This window comes from Vigna unguiculata, chromosome 7, assembly GCF_037176805.1.
Source record: "Vigna unguiculata cultivar grain cowpea cultivar isolate G323 ecotype 2 chromosome 7, ASM3717680v1, whole genome shotgun sequence".
Classification (NCBI taxonomy): Eukaryota; Viridiplantae; Streptophyta; class Magnoliopsida; order Fabales; family Fabaceae; genus Vigna; species Vigna unguiculata.
In genome coordinates this window covers 2140234-2160660 of record NC_140798.1, presented here as the reverse complement: position 1 = coordinate 2160660, position 20427 = coordinate 2140234, and the positions used below count along the sequence as shown (strand labels likewise).

General features: G+C 32.0%; 1 protein-coding gene across 2 annotated transcripts; it reads left to right on the top strand.

Moving 5' to 3' along the window:
- Positions 1-12050: 12050 nt before the first annotated feature.
- LOC114190853 (uncharacterized) lies at positions 12051-19906 on the top strand. 2 transcript variants are annotated; one of them, XM_028079905.2, is made up of 8 exons: positions 12051-12552; positions 13406-13774; positions 13850-14103; positions 15469-15610; positions 15746-16117; positions 16212-16343; positions 17155-17283; positions 17384-19906. In XM_028079905.2, the coding sequence occupies exons 1-8, from the start codon at positions 12460-12462 to the stop codon at positions 19610-19612; spliced, it is 3720 nt and encodes a 1239-aa protein (XP_027935706.1). In that variant the 5' UTR covers positions 12051-12459; the 3' UTR covers positions 19613-19906. The 2 variants fall into 2 exon arrangements, with proteins under 2 accessions (XP_027935706.1, XP_027935705.1); XM_028079904.2 differs by having other exon boundaries at positions 12052-12552; positions 13850-14109.
- The last annotated feature ends 521 nt before the right edge of the window (positions 19907-20427 follow it).

Genomic DNA, 20427 nt, shown 5'->3' with positions numbered 1-20427 from the left:
ACCATTGCTTTTCTAAGGACTCCTCCACCTGTTGTCTTGACTCCACACTTTTAACAAAACCATCCAATGAAAGCTATTGATACTGATTACGTTTCAGATATCAATGCCACAATGAATCCCACCACTTGTCGATGATTGCTCTAACATCTGGTTCATAACATAACTAAAACTGCTTTACCATTGAGATCCCTTACATATGTTCTTCACGCGCCTTTACTAGATAAACACTCATACCGGTAACATTCTGTCTTCACCTTTCAACTTGTTCCATACTTGATGCACAACCATTTACTCTCCTTCTTGAAACAAGGAACATCACTTCCTATGCTACCACATTCCATAAGAATGAGCTTAGAAAACAACCAAGTTACCCCTGAGATTTATTCTCTCGACCAAACCTTGTAAAGGAAGTAATTCAGGTTGACTTTGAATTTGAATTCTTTGATCACCCCGAAACATACCACGCATCCAAGAAATCTTCACTTGTCCGCCATAAAAGAAAAATTACCAGCTCAAACTCCAACTCCTCCTTGCAGTTAACCATAACTCATTTACCATATTGACGACACCAAGGTTTTATGATCACGAACGAAACCAAAACTCATATCCCAAACACCACCTTCTGAATTTGATAATTTCCATTAATAGCTTAGCACCAACTATTGTAGACACAATTCCAACTATTTAGGATTTCTCTTCTCCTTTCATTATTTACGGTACTATGCCTTCTCTAGCTTTTATCGTTCCCACAAGATCGAACTTAACAGTTCACTTCTTCCTCCCACATTTGAATTTCTCTACCTCAGCCCAAAGTCAATGCTTATGCTCATGAATTACTTTTCCTTGAAACATCCTGCTATCTACTAAAAAGATCCAAGCATCTCCTTCTGATTATTGAACCTAATATGAAACCTTTATGCCATTTCATCCTTATGCACATATTATTTTTCTACTTAGGAAACATCACCTTAGCTAACTGATCCACAAACTCTGATATGTCTTAACCTCCAACTAGGGATTTGTCGTCTTTTTACACTTCACGATCTTTATCTTTATTAGCTTGCTCGATGCCAAACAATCTCATTATTTTCTGTAACCTAGGATCTACCAACTGTTTCTTTTCCACCAATCCAATAAAGCACTAGATATGGTCTTACGACTATATCTAATGACACTTCTCCTAACATTGCATGTATCTGGATAACTCTGAACCTCAGAATCGCCATGATGTAGAACCAAGTTAATTTTCCCCAAACATTGTTGCGCTGACATACACTGATATCTTCAATATTTCTAACCTTTGAACTCAACTCCTTTTGGAAAACTTGTGATATTTGATCTCGTGAGCCTGCCCTTGAAGCTTCCTTAGTCTAAACATTGATGCTAAATTTTAACCTCTTCATCCAGTCTACTAACCCAAAGCTTAACCTTCCTCGCTCATCGATCTACTTCATACAACAAACCTATATCCTTGAGACAAAAAGTTATCTCAAAAACTATATCCAACCCTCACAAAGGTAAGCAGTTAAAGTTGACGTTGAATCTGCATTCCTCTATCACTATAAACACTAAACGCAAACCACAGAGGTGCAATAAAACAAACATGGACACAGAAAGCAAAACTCTAACATCTATTGATAGCCAAAACTTTTCTCTATCTCTCTTATTTTCTCAAACCAGTAAAATTAAGAAAGGAAAATAATCTTTGATCTAGTCATGAGTGTGCACCCTCATTACTTTATCAAGACATTTTCTGTTCTTAATACTTTCGATTTCGCAGACAAACTCTACTGAACTCGAACTCTAACACAAACAAGACATGACAAACCCACAACCCTCAGGTCATCCTAAGGACGAACTGCTCTGATACCATAAATGTAACATCCCAATTTCAGCAGCTTAAAACTAATAAAAATAGGGAGTTTCATCATAGTTCCAAAACAGATAATCCAGTGTACCCAATATATTAATACAGTCTTACAAAAGGTATGACTATAAAAATATATCACTTATACACTTAAACTAAACTAATAAACTCTATACTAGTGACCACTGCTAAAGCTCCCACTGCAAACCTCCTCTTCAACACTAACACGATGGCTCTTCATCCTCCAGAAGTGCCTTTGACACTGCAACCGCATCTGCTCCCACCGAATAGGTGATCATCGCAAAAGGAAAACGTACAACACGAGACAAACACACAACAAACAAGGGTAAGCTAATCTGATTAAAAGAATCATACAGTTCAATTATAAACAGAAATCATGCAATCTTTCTCATTTTCACAAGAATCACATAGACCACCACAACCACAATGCAAATATATTACTCTAGACTCGATATCCGAATTATGTAAGCGACATTGGATCTCTGGGTGGCTTGCACCTGTGACGGTTCCCAAACTCTGCAGAGTTGGACACAAGGAGTTATCACCCGACCGCTCACAGGGTAAGTCCCCTTCGCGTCTAAGACTTGATCAAGTCCAAAGACTAGGACCTCCTGCTACTCCTCACGACATAATCCATTATGCTCTATCTGAGCGTGAATGATTATTGGAGTTTCAGGATACCAACCCATACGGAGTCCTTATGTCCTTACATACACTAAAACATTCCTCTTAGAATTTCCCTTGAAATCCTAATTCAACCACATCTTCTCATATTCCAACTTCATGCAATTTCACTCCACATATTACCAGTCATAACAATTCATGCATATCATAACTAAGTTCACATTTTAACATTTAAACATAGCTTCATCCATTAGAAACAGAGAAATAACACTCAGTTGCAGAGGTTCTCGCCCAAGCTAGAAGGTCTCGCCCAGGCGAAAAGGGCTCTCTCGCTTAGGCGAGTCATTCTCGCCTAAGCGAGGCTCGAAACAGAGAACAACCCAAACTTTGGGCGAATTCTCGCTCAGGCTAAGCTGTCTCACTTAGACGAGAGTGACTCTCGCTCAAGCGAGACTGGCTCGCCTAGGCGAGATCTCGCGCAGAAATAGGAGATGAATTTCTTGTGTTTTCGCTCAGGCGAGAGCTGCTCGCTTAGGCGAAAATACCAGATTCCCAATCTGTTCTCACATGCAACAGTAAAGAAATCTAGCACAATCCAAGCATACACTCAATTACACAGTTCAAGCACTCATACAACAATCAATCATGCAATTCAAAGTCATCAGAATGATTTCTATACGAAATTCAAGTAAAACAGTTAGCTTCCCTTACCTGTTATCTTGTTTAGACAACTTTATAAACATCAACGCCTTAAAAACGTCAACACCTCTAACTCCACAGGATGCTCTATCTACACATAGAAACATCACAAGAACGATCAGGACATACCGTTATGATCACTGATCAACAGAGACTCATACTGATGATTAAAACGTCGCATGCAAGCGGAAGAGGGCCTGCATGCAACAGAAAACAGAAAAAGACTAAAATAAAGAGTGAAAACTCAACTTACGCGAACGGAGAAACTGATCGGTCCAATTTGAAGAGCTCGCCGAGAGGATCAATCCTACGGTCTCGGTTCTTCAATCAGATGACCAGAGAGACAGAACCTCTAGAGAGAAGTCAGAGAACTCTAGAAAAGTGGTTTCTAGAGAGATGGTGTGTTTTAGAATAATGAAACTCGTTTATAACAATTCTATTTATATTAAAACCTTTTAATATTAAAATAATCGAGTCTCACTATTTTTAAACCACTATCACTTTTAAAACGCCATTTTCTAGGGTCTTACATTTACAATCCTATAAAAGTTATTATTCATAATTTAACTATGATAATAAGTGATGACATAAAATAAATTAGAGTTTAAATGTTTTTACTTATAATTAAATGATGATATAAAATTATTTATAAGTAATAAATGAGATTTTAAGAGTTTTTAAATTTTTATTGTTTTAATAATTAATTGAATATTTAATGGATATTATGTAATGCATTGATTTCAAAATACATCCATATTTATTATGAAATTTGAAAAACAGAGAATATTAATACATAAACTATGTAATGACAACGTACATAATTTTTTATATTAATCACACACCACTATTCATATCAGTTACTTTTTACTTTTATTTTTCCAATTATTTTAAAATTTATATCAACCACTATGTTATTAATAAAATAAAATAATTTACGTTAATAGTGCATAATCATACTTAAATTTAACCGTTATATTATATTTATAAGATTTATAAGGAAAAAAATTTATATAAATATATATTTATTTCAATCACATGGTTTAGTGTTCGTTTTTCATATGCGATTCTATTAAAAATCACAAAAAAGAGGTTATTCATGTTAGTAAAGATAAAATTTGTGCATTTCCTATTGATTTTTAATGAATTTTTTAAACAAAAATAAAAGATATAATATATCTATATCTAGTTGAAAAATGTCACCTACATTATAATTAATAATTTAGTAGCAGATATTTCGAAATATTAAAATCTCCTTTTTCTTTTTTCTTTTTTAAATATGATTTTAGTCTTCAAATTTTAATATGAAAATAATGTTTAAAATTTTGATATATTTTTTTTCCACATTTTAACCACGGATAAATATAGTCTTTTTTTTCTTTTGACATGTGGGATGTGTTTTTTATTTGACACAGAAACAAAAATGTGTTAAACGATGTAAATAATTCAAATATTAATATACATAGTTTCTGACACGTCAAAAAATTTAACATATTTGGATTAATAATATATTCATTAATTTTGTAAGTTTGAACTAAAATATATCAATGTTTCGCAAATATACTAATTATAATTCCATATCAAAGTTTAGAGACTTAAAAGAAATTTAACTCAAATAAATTCACGATTAGGGACATTAAAATAAGTTAAATACTAATATTTATCATATATTAAAAATTATAATTAAATTAATTTTTTATTCTTTAATTTTAACTAAAAATTAAAATTAGTTTATTTTTAAAATCTTTCTCCAATTTAGTTTTTAACTTTAAAAATACAAGAATTTAGTTATTTTAACTCAATTTTATTAAGTTTATTTAAAATTTAAGATACCTTTAATATATTTCCATTTAAAATTTAAAATACTGTTAGTTTTTTTTATAATAATTTTTTACAAAATAAAAAAATTTGGTTACCTTAATTCCAAAATAATGAACCCAATGTTATCAAAACCAATATTCTCTTCGTAATAAAAAAAAATCATATTGAAGATTTGATGATAACATTAACATGAAAATAAATGCAGAAAAATAATTAATTAATTAATATTTTACTTTTTATATTTTTATTGATCTTAATGATGTGAAATTATTGAATATGTAGGAGAATTTGTTAATGTTTCAACCGACAATATCGTTAGGATCAACCACCTTATCTTGGAGGTATTATCTGTTTTGAAGTGTGAAGTTTTGTCACAATTTTTCTTTAAGATGCATATCAAAATATAGAAAAAGAAAAAGATATTTAAACCACCTTATGCGTTGACAATTATGCAACGTAGAACTATTAAACATGATAAGAAATATATATATATATATATATATATATATATATATATATATATATATATATATATATATATAAATTAAATTAATATTATAAACTTTAAAGTAAATACAAAATCTTTTAAAATATACAACGGCTTGATAAATATTAGCGTTATTTCTTTCTTAAAACTATTACAACTTTTAAATTAAATTATTGCATTTATGTTGAAAAGAGAGATAAACATTTTAGAATATATAATGAATAAAAAGATGTTATAAAAAGATATTCTGACAGCTTTGTGTGAGTTCATCTTCCTTTTCCCAATGTAAGAGGTTTAAATTTAAGACTTTCACATGTTCATTTAAAAATATATTTAATGCTAAAAATTAATTTAATGAATAAATTTAATAGCCATGTAACCGTAATAAAAAATAAATTTTATAAAAATACATGGAGGTTCAATCAGAAGGAAGTAAGAGTATGTAATGTGTAGAAATTCTTTTGTAAAATGAATGCAGTTTTTGTGGACCTGCTGAGAATTAAAATTCAATAAAAGATCTTTGAATTAGAATGCCACATCTCTCCATAGAAATATTCATTCTACCTACTCTAATAATTGTTTTGACAAAAAATAAATATACAACTTGTTACTTTTTTTTTTTTTACAAGGAGTAGTTTTGCAAAACCAAAGAACATTTTCTCTTGTTTTTATCAAACAATTTATAACTTTTAAAAAAGTTGTAGATGGATACAGGTCTATAGATAAGTCATATGATCCTAAGACCGAATTTTGAAGCATTAACTTTTTCTATAAACTAAAATTTTGATCAAGTTTGTGCATTAGGTTTTACTATTTATCATATTAATATTTAATTTAATAAAAAATTCATCATTTAAAAAGTAAATAATTAATAATTTATGTATTTAAAAAATATATTACAACATTATAGTTAAAATCGATATATAATTGTGAAATTATATTTAGATTTTAAGTATTAAAACAATTTCTAACTTATACTAATGAAATAGGTATATGTTTATCTATATAAATACTACATAAACTACTGATATATATATATATATATATATATATATATATATATATATATATATATATATATATATATATATATATATATATATATATATATACCAATAAAATATATTATATAACAATGTATTCAAAAATTAAAAATATTTTTCTAATTTTATTTACCTACTAATAAATATACACACTAATATAAACTAATTATTTTAAACTCAATATACAATATAATAAAGAAAAATAATAAAGATTTATAATTTTATATTTTTTATAATTTAAAATTTATTTCCACTAAAATTTTCATATCTTATAGGAAAACTTAGTCATCAAGTAATCAAATAAATCCTTATGTTTTTATGTATACATATATGGCAATATATTACATTATTTTCTTAAGAAAACCAACCAATAATTTTTTTTTATATATAATGAATATAGATAAATAAAATTCTAGTTGAACTTAGATTATACATCATTAATAAGTTTAACTGGTCTATATATGTAAAATGTTTAACTTATAAATTAAAATTTTCAATTAACATAACCAATATATAAGGTAGAAGATTTAGCTTATATGTTGAATATTGAATAATAACATCCATATTTGATATTTGATATGTTCAAGTCATACTATAAATCAGAGAGAAGAATCTTATGTTTAAATTATTTACTTTTCTTAAAGAAAATCTAGGGTATTAACTTGTATGAATCCATGATACCGTAGAGAATAGGGTGTGTATATTATATGTTTCTCTTTTTCATGGAAATAAAATAATAGAAAACCTAGTTGTGATAACAATATTGAAGTAAGCACAATAATAAACATTGAGTTAATAGTGAATATTTTCAATTCCTAATTAATGTTTATAATAGAGTTTATAGAAGATAGAGGATTGATAAAAGTTCTATTTATAGAAGACAAAAATTACATGTCACTAATGTTAGTAATGTTGCTTCATCTTCTAGAATATAATAGAAAGAAATTATTTATAAGTTATCGAGGTAGACAAAAATATGAGTAGAGACGAATAGGAGGACTTATCTCTCACTTATCTATATATATTTTCTTTTTTATTCTCTATCATGTAACATAAAAAAGAAAAAAAAATAAGAAGGTTTTTTTTTTTTTTTGCCTCACTAAAATTAAACCTATTGGGTTCAAAAGTATAAAATTGAAATGTAAGAACAAAAGGAAGAAACTACTTAGTTATAGAAGACTATATACACAAATGACATACATGTATTATTATGTATTGTAAAAAGTTTAGCATGACTTCATATATAAGAACAAAAAATTCATCAAAACAAATAAGATTATGAATAAACATCGTGTGAAAGTTTATAAAAGGTAGACAATCTAGTCATTAGATGTGCTAGATAATAATAATAAAGTGTTTTAGTTAGCTAGATGATAGACCATTATATAATTTTAATACTGACACATTTTAGTATATGATTTTTGTGCTCTTCATAAAATGATTAAGATTTTAAAGTTAAAAGATTACAATTCTCTATCTTAAACTCTAAACAATAAAAGAACTCATGCTTCTTTATTCTTAAACAAATGTATGATTTTCCAAGGTAAAAGAGCTCTTGACCAATTAGAAACAAAAATAAATAGAAACAAAGTTCCAATAAAAGGAATCCACGGACCATATTCTTCTCCAATATAAGTTTTGCTCACGTCTCGAATGAATTCAAGAACATATTCAAATAAATTCTGACCGAAAGTGGGAATGGTTTGCAGATTTAGAATAACTAGAATGGCTGAAACCAATAAGATAGCAATTACAACCCAAGAAGTAATAAGTACTTGGACATGTATTAGGAAACCCCCTATTTGCCAATAGAAATGTTGACCTTCAAACAATGTTTGAATTTTAATCTTATCAAATACTCTATAAATACATATGCATAGCATTATTTAAGTTGGTATGAAAGAGTGAATTTTTTTAATGTAATAAATTGAAGTTAGTTTGGTTATGGTTAACTAGTTTTATTATAAGTATAGTTAAAATTTAAATACTAAACTAGAAAATGGTGCAATTTAGCTTTTAAAAAAAGTTCATTTATTTTATAACAATTTAGTTTAGTGTAGTATTAACTAATCTTAATTTCAATCTATTTGAACGACTAGAATCCCAATTATTTGTTTCACAATACTTACATTTTTTGTTTATAGCTTAATCTTTTAGTCATTTTATCTCAACTTTATACTAGTTGACTATAAGGATATTGTCTACATACAAAAATAAGAACAACATTATCTCTAAAGTTGTTACGTTTTGAACCTTTTATCTCTCCAACTGTACTAAAGATATATCAAATGAGATAAACAAACTTTTTTGTTGGTTTTACCATCATCTCTCCTCATCAAGTGTAAATTGATAGTTGAAGCTCAAGTTTGTATGTTTAAACCTTTTCAGTGTCATTTAACTCCTTTAGATGATCCAATCCAAAGCTAGGAGACTTCACTTCAATTTGAGTTTTCTTTTTGTTTTTCTCTAGATTTTTACACATTATAGTCATTTGAGTTTTATTAATGTGGTATCTCTACTTATGAAATATCTAAATTATCTAGGTTTCAACCTCCACAACTTATATCTTTACATTCCTTCAACATATCCAATGAAGGTACAATTATTTATTCATGCTTCCAATTTATCATTCTTAAGATGTGCAAATGTTGATGAAGCCAACATCTTAAAATTAGCATAAACCATTGCATTCCACTTCACATCTACATGAGAGTTTTAAAATTTAAAGCAAATGATGGATACCTATCTATCCAATACATGACAATATTTTTAGCTTCACCCTAAAAGGATTAACCTATATCTTACTCCTTCAAAATAGTTATATTTATCCTTTAATGAAGACCATTTTGTTGAGGTGTATTAGAAATCGTTTTATGCATCTTTTTCTTTTTTCCTTATATAATACAAAATTCAATTCATTGTTAAGTGTAAGCACTTTAAGTTTGGTTTCCTACTAATTCTTGATCACTTATGCCATTGCTTAAATACGTGAAAAGCTTATGTCCTACTTTTCAATATATAAATTCATACTCTTGTTCAGTAATCATTTGTGATATTAAGGAAATAAAACTTTTCACTCAAAGTCTGTTAGATTCCAAGATTTGCATGAACATATTCGAACAATATATTATATTATTATACATATGTGTACCAACCTCAAGCTAAGCTATGAGACTTTCCTAATATGCATTGATAAAAAAACTCCAACTTCTCTATATTATTTTCTCTTAACATGTTTTGATTACACAACTCCACCATCTGGAATGTAAAAACTATTCCCTGTCAACCCTCAATAATTATAGATGGTCCTTTTAAATTATTTTTAGTACAATTTTCAATCTTAGTTATCAAATCCAATATATTAAACTTACTATAATAGACAACAATTTTTTTTTTTAAGTTCTAAAGGATACCTCACATCTTACAATAACATCTCTTGGTTGCAAAACATTTTCATTCTGATAAACTTCATACCCTACACTTCTTTTAGTTTTAAAGGATCAAATACCTATTTTATATGACACATGTGGTAAGTGTAACCTAAGTTTGTGACCAACTCATGTATATATAAAAATGAGGTTACCAACACTTTAGCAGACTCGTAATTATCATATGTAACTACAACATTTGCATATTCTCTTTGAAAACGGAAATTCCTTCACCTTTCATTTCTTTCCTTTTACATGTAATCTTTCTTGTAGTGACGTCTCTTATGAAAATTGTAACACACTGATACCTCTTTTCTACCATATTGTTTGATGAATGTTTGGACTTCTTCCTTCTTGTTCCCCTTGTTTTATTATTCTTTGACATTGAGACAATTAAACTTGGCCCATTTTCATATGTCTTATAACCTTGAAACTTTTAAAACCCTAACGATAAGATGTCTTTAAAATGCTCAAACATACAGTGCAAAACATTAAGAAACAATAAAACCTGATCTCTATCTAACATCATCTAAATGTTTTCAAGACCATCAGAAATCTTATTAAAATATATTAGTTGGTCCACCATTGTGCTTTGCTATGTCCTTCTAAAATAATATAACTACTATTTCAAACAAAGTCTATGTGTAAAAGATTTTGTCATATGCAATGATTCAAGTTTCTTCCACATTATTGATTCAATACTCTTCTCTTTTGCAACTTTCCTAAATGCCTTATCTCCAAGACATATAATTATATCACTTATGGGTTTGTTGATCATGTAAATTTTCTTCTTCTGAGAAAAAAATGTTCACATGTTCGTCTACCCCCTTTGTCATTGCAATACATCCTTGTTGTATCAAGATAACTTTCATCTTGATTTTCTATAATTTGAAGTCATTCTCATCAGAGAATTTCTCAATATAAAACTTGGTGGTCATGTCTTGAAAAGAAACACAAGAACACAAGAAAGAGCTGAGCCCTTGAGCTATTGAAGATTCTATACACAAAGAACATATACTGTACAATGTTCTTCAGATAGTTTAACATGATATAGTACTGATACAATAGAAAAAATGTTTAAACAATTAAAATAAACATCATCTAGGAGTTCACATAGAGGTATATAATTTAACTATTAGGTGTGTTCTACTATAACGACAAACACACAGTAACTAAATAGACATGTTATAATCCATTTTTAATGCTACTAAACCCATTCTAATAAACAATCTTCTATACTCATGATCAAATGACCATGACTTTAGAGAACCAAAACATCACAAAATCATTGTTATTCGACAACATTGATTTTATATGTTGAGGTGGATATATATACAAGGTCTATCTCCCTCTAGTTTTAGTAAATGAAGACAATTCTCTTCTAACATATCATACTTTACCATTACCAAGTTCACATTGTTGTCACCTTTGTAAATAAAATTATCTATCAAATCAATATAAGTTCCATCTTCTTCAAACAGGTAGAAATTACATATCACTTGTTGAAACTCATTTGTAAGATTTGTTAATATGATGATTTTTTTGAAAATAATAAATAGACACAAAATTGAATTTAAAATGGAGAAAAGAATTAAGATTAAATATTTTATATTGGCACAAAATATAACTTATCTAAAATTTACTTTCTAGATCCTTCTTCTTTTTTTAATTGATTTACTTTCTTTTACCTAAGTTATTTTACAAGCAATATAAAAACTACAAATAATTGTTAGATAAATAAAACTGACTATTATTCTTTAACCTAAAAATCTTTTCCAACCTACTAGAATCGTGCCATTAGGTTAACCTTGTCGCTTCCATGGAAAAACAATAATATATAGTTTAATGCTAAAGAAAATACATTCATTTTGACACAATAATAATAAATATCTTAGGATAGAAAAAAAAAATTATAACAGTATTATATTATAATTAATATTAATTGAGATTTGGTGGCATTTGTTTTGTATGAGAAGTGAATGAAGAAAGCAAAGAAAGAGGCCTGGTTAAGTTTTAAAGGTGTGAAGCCTAGTGCTCTATTGGTACCACACCACACTTTCATTCATTTCATTACCATTACCGTTTTGCAATTCTCATCCTCCTCCAAGTGTGTTTCTTCTCTCTTTCTCTACAATTTTTATATATATTTATATATATATATATATATATATATATATATGTGTGTGTGTATATATATATATATATATATATCTCACACACATATACACACATGACACAGCACAAACACAGGTCTCACATAACACCAAATCTCATCACCATCATCATCATCATCGTGGTCACAATCATCATCAACCATAACCCCCTCTCTCTCTAAATCTCTTCCAATTCGCTCTCCCTCGATCTGTGAATTGTTAATCCGTTTCGGATAAACGAAATTCAATCGACCAGGTCGGATCCTAAGGGAATGAGAGCGTGGTTAGTGGATGAATCTTGTAGAGTCTGAACGGGAAAATGCCTGCGTTACCGAACGGGAATCACCAATTCTGTGCGAATGGATTCTGGTCGAAGAATCGAGACGATGTTGGCTACAATCAACTTCTCAAGGTACTGGATCCAATTTTTATTTTATTTTATTTTTATGTTAATGTTCTTTTTAATTGGTTTCGAGGTTTTTGTTTGTTTTGTTAATTGGTGCTGGATCACTGTTTTGATATTGGTTGAGTTGTGAGTGTGGTGTTGTTAATGGGGAATGGCTAGACCGTGTATTGGATCTTGCGGGCGAAACATTTCGGTGATTGAATTTATTTTTTTGGGGTTGGGATGTGTTATGACTGTTGGATGCAATTGTTTTGTTTTTTCTGATTCGGTTGTTGGTGTTTGACGAGTGGAAATTTGTTTTGATTCTTTATTCACATCACTGTGTGTGAGCGTCTCTTTGCTTTGTGGAGGTATATAAAAAAATTAAAATGATGTTATGTTACTTGTGTTTGATGTTTCGAGTTGAGCAATATTCTAATATGTGCCACTTTGTAAACATGCATTGGCTTGGCCGTGGTTGAGATTCCTGATACTTTTTAAACTGATGAAATGACGTATGAATGAGTGTACGCAATCACTGAAATTGTGGGAACAAAGGGAGGAAGCAATGAGTGTCCACTAGAACTAGATACTCTTGTTTTGATAATTTCTTTTAACTTATTCATCGGAGAAGGTAGAAAGAATTGAGTTTCTTACACAAGTTCATTTGTACTTATGAGAGGAACTCAATTTTACTTTCTTGTTTTTTCTTAACAGAAATTCTCATGGAGAAATTTATTCAAACACGACCTTAATTAAAGAGGGAATTTGGCCTGAGGATTTTTTGTGCATGTTATCAGTTTTATTTTCTTTATTTTATTTTAGGGTTAAATTGCAATTTGTAATGATCTGGATGTGTTTTTGCTTTCTTGTGATGTAGTTTTGGTGTGAGCTGTCACCGCAAGCTCGGCTGGAGCTCTTGAGGATAGACAAGCAAACCCTTTTTGAGCATGCACGAAAAAATATGTACTGCTCCAGGTGCAATGGGTTACTTCTTGAAGGATTTCTACAGATTATTACATATGGGAAATCTTTGCAGCAAGAGGGAGCAGTCGTTCATTTTCCTTGTAGCAGAGCTGGAGGTTTGAAAAATCAAAACAATGGTGGATCATCCATCTGTAATGTGGTCCAGGATGAAATCCAAGATCCAAGTGTCCATCCTTGGGGTGGTTTGACCACAACGCGTGAGGGTGCACTAACACTCCTGGACTGCTACTTGTATTCAAAGTCTCTGAAAGGACTGCAAATTGTAAGTGTTGTTACTTTGTATTTTGTTCTCATGCAGTCCTTTTCCCTATCTGGTAGATTAACTTTTCTTCATTAGGTATTTGATGGAGCACGGGCTAGGGAGCGGGAAAGAGAACTTCTTTATCCGGACGCGTGTGGTGGGGGCGGCCGTGGTTGGATAAGCCAAGGAATTGTGAGTTATGGTAGAGGGCATGGGACAAGGGAAACATGTGCCTTGCACACTGCCAGACTCTCATGTGATACACTAGTGGATTTTTGGGCAGCACTAGGAGATGAGACAAGGCAATCTCTTCTAAGGATGAAGGAAGAGGATTTTATCGAGAGACTAATGTACAGGTGTTTTTGTTTACTCCTCATTCTGTGTTAGACTTAGATAAGTGATAGCTTGTTATCAGTGGATTAATAGTAAAAATTCTTGTATTAGAGGTAGTGATACAGTTGGAAGTGAGATACAAGTGATGAAAATATGATACATGCATCAGAAAGGGCTTAAATATCCTGAACATGGCATCTTCATCACAATCAAATATTGTGTTCGCCCAAAAATTCGGGGAAGAAATTCTTGCCATTGGTACGCAATTGATTTGTAACGGATTAGCTGTCTGCTAGATGTTAAAAGGTTGAATTGTGAAACACTATCCCAGACATGGAGTTGAGTTAGGATAGATTAGAAGCTTAGATCAAATTGGTCCTCGAGCTCACCATCAAGGGGGCAGCCAGTGGCTGGATCAGTGTTTCATTAGTTATCTAAGCCTGTCTCCATTTGAAGGTTTTGTCCTGAATCTTGATTAGGACAGATTAGTCAATAGACAATTGTAAAATGAAGCCATTACCGCCAATGATTATAGTGCAAGCTAGAATTTTGAGCTTGACTTCAAGAACTCTCAATGAAGAATGATTTAGATTGTTTTAAGGAAAGCCATCATTTATGATATAACTGAAGGTATTCAGTTGGATTCTAGGGATTTTCTGGACTGTATAAATGAGTGATTGGGTAAGAAATGTGACTTTGTTAAACACTTACAAATCTAGAAAAGTATTAAGTAAACTCTAGTGGGTTAGGTGAGGAAACTTTGACCTTAAAATCAAGGGGGATTAATTGGGGATTGATTCTTTAGAATATATTGGAGCTTGGATGACAAAATATGCTTGTAATATTCCTCTAGTTTTAGTATAAGTTGACGTGTAGGCCAGGATAGTGTGTCATCTAACAGCCTTTTTGCACTGTCTCTCTTGTATGTCTAAACTTCCTACTCTTCCTGAATTCTTATAATTCTAACCAACTTTTCATCATGATGTTAGTGTTTCTATGACCAATCAGTTCGGAATTCATGCCTTTCTTCCATTGTTCCTCATACCTAAGTTGACTACGTGCATACGAATGAGTGGATTTCTTTTTTTCCTAATAACCTGTCTTCGACATCCATAATTTAATCAGAATATTAATAATTCCTTAGAAAACTTGTCACCTCATGGGTTCTTCATGCTATTAGACTTAGAAAAAAATAAAATTTTTATTCTTGAGTGAGCTCTTTCCCATCTGTTCTCTCATACTAATTAAAATACATATTAGCAATGCTTCCTTAATCCTGGATTGAGTTTATTTTAAGCTATTTATGATGCATGCTTTAGGGCTCTGTCTGTGTAGCAAGTCATATATTAGATTTGACTAAAAGGTTACTCTCTGTCTGGCAGGTTTGATAGCAAGAGATTTTGCAGAGATTGTAGAAGAAATGTTATTCGAGAATTTAAGGAACTAAAAGAATTGAAGCGCATGCGAAGAGAACCTCGATGCACTAACTGGTTTTGTGTTGCTGATACTGCTTTTCAGTACGAGGTGAGACTTCTATATTTATGTGTCGTGAATTCTGTTATATTTGGGATTTCAATGAGAGTTTATACCGACATTCTTTTGAAAATGTTAGTTTTCAAGTTATTTGAGGGCTAAACTCAATACATTTGTTCTTGTCAGGTATCTGATGACTCAATTCAAGCTGATTGGCGCCAGACATTTGCTGATACTGTGGGATTGTATCATCACTTTGAGTGGGCTGTGGGGACAACTGAAGGAAAATCTGACATTTTGGAATTTGAAAATGTTGGAATGAATGGATGTGTACAAGTTAGTGGCCTAGATCTTGGTGGTTTGAGTGCATGCTTCATCACCCTCCGAGCATGGAAGCTAGATGGACGCTGTACTGAACATTCTGTTAAAGCTCATGCCTTAAAGGGTCAAAGGTGTGTACATTGCAGGCTTATTGTTGGGGATGGCTATGTTACAATTACAAAAGGGGAAAGTATTAGAAGATTTTTTGAACATGCCGAAGAGGCAGAAGAAGAAGAGGTAATTAAGGATTCACTAGGGAAGCTCATTTTAAAATCATGTATGAGGGATTGTGTCAAAGTTCATTTGTTAATTATGCAACATTTGTCTCTAGGATGACGATCTCATTGATGAAGATGGAAACGAGCTTGATGGAGAATGCTCCCGACCCCAAAAACATGCAAAGAGTCCTGAACTTGCTCGAGAATTTCTTCTAGATGCCGCTACTGTTATATTTAAAGAGCAGGCATGTTTTGCTTTATTGTTGCTGCTTAATAGTCTGTCTTGATTTCTCCTGCTTGTGATATCTTTATATTAATTACTTAAGGATAATATGGTGTTTTTAGTCGTCTGGCACATAATAGTATGATTGGTGCAGGGAGGTGGGGGGAATTAGAAGTCAATATGACAAATGAATGAAATGTCTGTATTGGTGGAGTAATAGGATGGTGTTAAGTGTGTTTAACTTACTATTGGACTCTTATCTTTTTGTCTCCATAACGTGGAAAAAAAGTTAATGCTTTCCATACACAATGTTTTCTTTTCTTCTTAATTTTATGGTCTGATATTTTAGCTTAAGTAACAAACGTATATAGTGACAGAAAATTTGAGTATTCACTAGTTAATGTTCCGGAGATTTTCTTCTATAACTCCCGGTAGAAGTGGAGAATTGTGGAATAGTGAACGTTGAAGTCCCATTGATTTTGCTTTGCTGTGCATAAGTATTGTTTGGCTAAATTTCCCATGGAGATAATTTGGTACCCCAACTCTAAATATAGAAAATGAACTTGCCATTTAATGAGATAAATGTTTAGATTAATTAATTACAACGAAAGGATGTGTGGTAGGGTTTTGAGGGATCTTGGGTTTAAAATCTGTGATGGCAATGCTTGAAATTTAGCAGTCTACCCGAGAAGGCTATTTGGAACTGTGAAAGTATATTCTTTGGTTGTTTGGATTATTTTGCAATTTGCGGTGACTTTGGTTGTCAAACATGTGCTGTATGTGTGTGTTTCTGTCTATCTTGTTTAATTGCTAACCAGGGCTTATCCTTTCAGGTTGAAAAGGCTTTCAGAGAAGGAACAGCACGTCAAAATGCACACAGCATATTCGTTTGTCTTGCTTTGAAACTGCTGGAAGAACGAGTTCATGTAGCATGCAAAGAAATCATTACATTAGAAAAACAGGTCTTAATTATTATGCTTTTATTAGGAACAGGCTTTGATAAACTGAACTACATTTTGAGATTTTTACTTCCAAAATCGTAAACACACAATATCTTTGCAGATGAAACTTCTTGAAGAAGAAGAAAAGGAAAAACGTGAAGAAGAAGAACGAAAGGAGAGGAAAAGGACAAAAGACAGGGAGAAAAAACTTAGGAGAAAGGAAAGACTTAAAGGAAAGGAGAAAGATCCAGAAAGGAAGTATTCTGAATCAATTGATGTTCCTGGATCTCCTGAACTCTCAAAGGAAGAATTGTCTCCTGCTGCTGATGTAGAGCAAAATAATTCTATTATAGGCAGTAATTCACTCATTGTAACAGGGGATGATTATCCTAAAATCCAAGATGAAGACTTCACTCGAGAGGGTAGTAATTTGAGAGTACAAGACTGCTCTTACGATGACTGTGAGGGCGACATTGAAAATGTGCAACACCACTCTTACGATGATTGTGATGGAGATATTGCAACTGCACAAGACAGGAATGATACTTCTACCGTTGAGCAATCAAAGTTTTATTGTCAAAGACTTAGATATAGGAAAGAATTTCGACTGGATCCGACAACAAAGTGGTCTGACAGACGCTCTAATACAGTTGTTTCAGAAAATGGTGTGGTGGTTGGAAGATCAGAGCCAGTACACTGTGAAGATAATTTTGGGATGCATTTCAGAGGAGTCAATGGATTGAACAGGCAATCTAGAATAAGTGCTGCAAAATCCAATGGTCGAAATATTGGCCATAAGTGTAGTGAGAGGTTTTATAGTTCCAACAGCTGGGTGAACGACAGATATGATTTTCATTCATGCAGTTGTAATAATAGAATGAATAGGGTTAGTTGGGAGACAAAACTTGTTAGTAAGTCTGAATCCACAGTAGATTCATCTAAGCAATTTTACCGTGGTAGCAAGTATAATCATGTAGACTTCATGTCCGAGAGTAATGGAAGAACCAAAAGCAGGGTCATCTCTGGGAACTATTCTAGTAGGGATTTGCCTCACTCAAAGAAAGTTTGGGAGCCTATGGAGTCCCACAAGAAGTATGCTCGTAGTAATTCAGACTCTAATGTTACTCTGGGGTCCACAGGTCAAGTATTTCAGTTCGATATGGTAAGGTCATCTATCGATGAAATTGGTGGTACAGGTGAAGTTGATTATGTGGATTGTAGTTTGAAAAGAAGCGGAGTGGATGAAGGCTATCAGAATGATCTTGATGCTGAAGCTGGAGGATCTTGCAGTTCCACCGAAATTACGTCTGAGGAACCTGGAACATCTCTGATGGGTGGGTCTTCTTTGAATAATTCTTCTGATCCCAATCAAGGTAGCACTTCTAGTTCTGATAACTGTTCATCATGCCTAAGTGAGGGTGATAACAATACCACCTCTTCAAACCGTGAGAATACAGAATCCTCAACATCTGATTCAGAAGATGCCAGCCAACAATATGAAGTAAGAGAAAGTTCAACCTGCATTGACAATGGATTGTCTGGTTCTCATGAAGCTGGAATGGAGAAAATTCATAATGCAAATGATGAGGGCTTGACCAGCATGTCAGCATTTGGTCCATCCTTGGATGCAGCAAGAGGTGATGTATTGGGGAATCCTGTGGTTAGAATGGCCCATAATTTTGATAATTGTTTTTCCCCTCTTAATGTGTGTTCTCAATCTCAAAGCATGCTCCCTCCAGTGCCAAACCAAAACATACAATTTCCGGTGTTTCAGACTCCTTCGGCAGTGGGCTATTACCATCACAATCCAGTTTCATGGCCAGCTGCTCCCACAAATGGGTTGGTGCCTATCCCGCACCCAAACCCCTACTTATATAGTGGCCCTTTTGGATACGGCTTAAACGAAGATCCAAGATTCTGCTTGCAATATGGTGGCTTACAGCAACCAACACCCTTATTTAACCCTGTTTCTGTTCCAGTTTATCAGGCAGTTGCCAGAGCTAAAGGCTTAAATAATGAGGAAGCGGCGATTCGAATGTCTAAGCCAACATCGATGATGCAAGAACATCTTAATCTATCTGCAGTGGGAAGGGTTTCACAAAAAGCAGCAATGAATGGTAATTCTGGTAACTCACAAGACACTGGTTTCTCCCTGTTTCATTTTGGTGGCCCTGCAGACCTTTCAAGTAGTCATAAATTGGCTAATGCATCTTCAAATGACGGCGACAATGTAGGAGATTTCAACACAAAGAGTTGTGTAGATCAAGTTCACAATGAAAACGAGACGACTGTGATGGAGGAGTACAACTTGTTTGCGGCAAGTAAATCCTTGAGGTTTTCAATTTTCTAAAAGGAAATTTGAACTACAAGAAGGTGGCCGTTGAGGAATTCACTGAACAATAAGCTTCCTTCAGCAACTTCTTTTTAGCCCATAGTTTTATTAGTCGATTGTTACCAAATTTGTGCTTTTCTTTGATGTAGAGAAAGATTGCGAGTGCTGGTTTCTTCAAGGGTTTTTTCGCCCTTGCTTGAGATCACAAAATTTCCCCTTCCCCAAATACCTTTCAACCAAACCTGCTTCATAATGGAAGCTGTAATGGGAATTTTGAGTGGACATCATGAATGTTGATTCGACTTTGTTAAATGCTCTTTCTGTATCATCTTTGCTTTTATATTTTAAACTTTCCCCTCTTTTAACTATCTATTGGACGGATCATGTTTTCTAAATCATCTTTTTAAATTTTACAAATTATTTTTAACTAACCCAGAAAAATTTATCCTACACTATACATCTCATTGTAAATGGCTATAAAATCGACTCTTTTTTTTTTTTTTTCATCCAGAAGCTCTTTCACTTGAACATAATCAACACTTGAACACTATACATCTCTACATCTTCACCTTTTTACTCTTTACAAACTTTTTTTTTTATAATTTAGTCAAGGAAGAGAGTGAAAAAAATTGTGATCATGTAAGAAAATGTTAATAATGCACTCTTCTATTAATCAAAGTGTAGTAAAAATCCCATTTTCTTTTCACAAATCTAACTTTATATATAGTGATTGTCTCTATGATTTTATAGTTTATAAGATAATTTTAATTAATGGGTAATTGTTTATATATATGACAATGTTTATGCAAATTTAATGGCATATTCTCCATTAG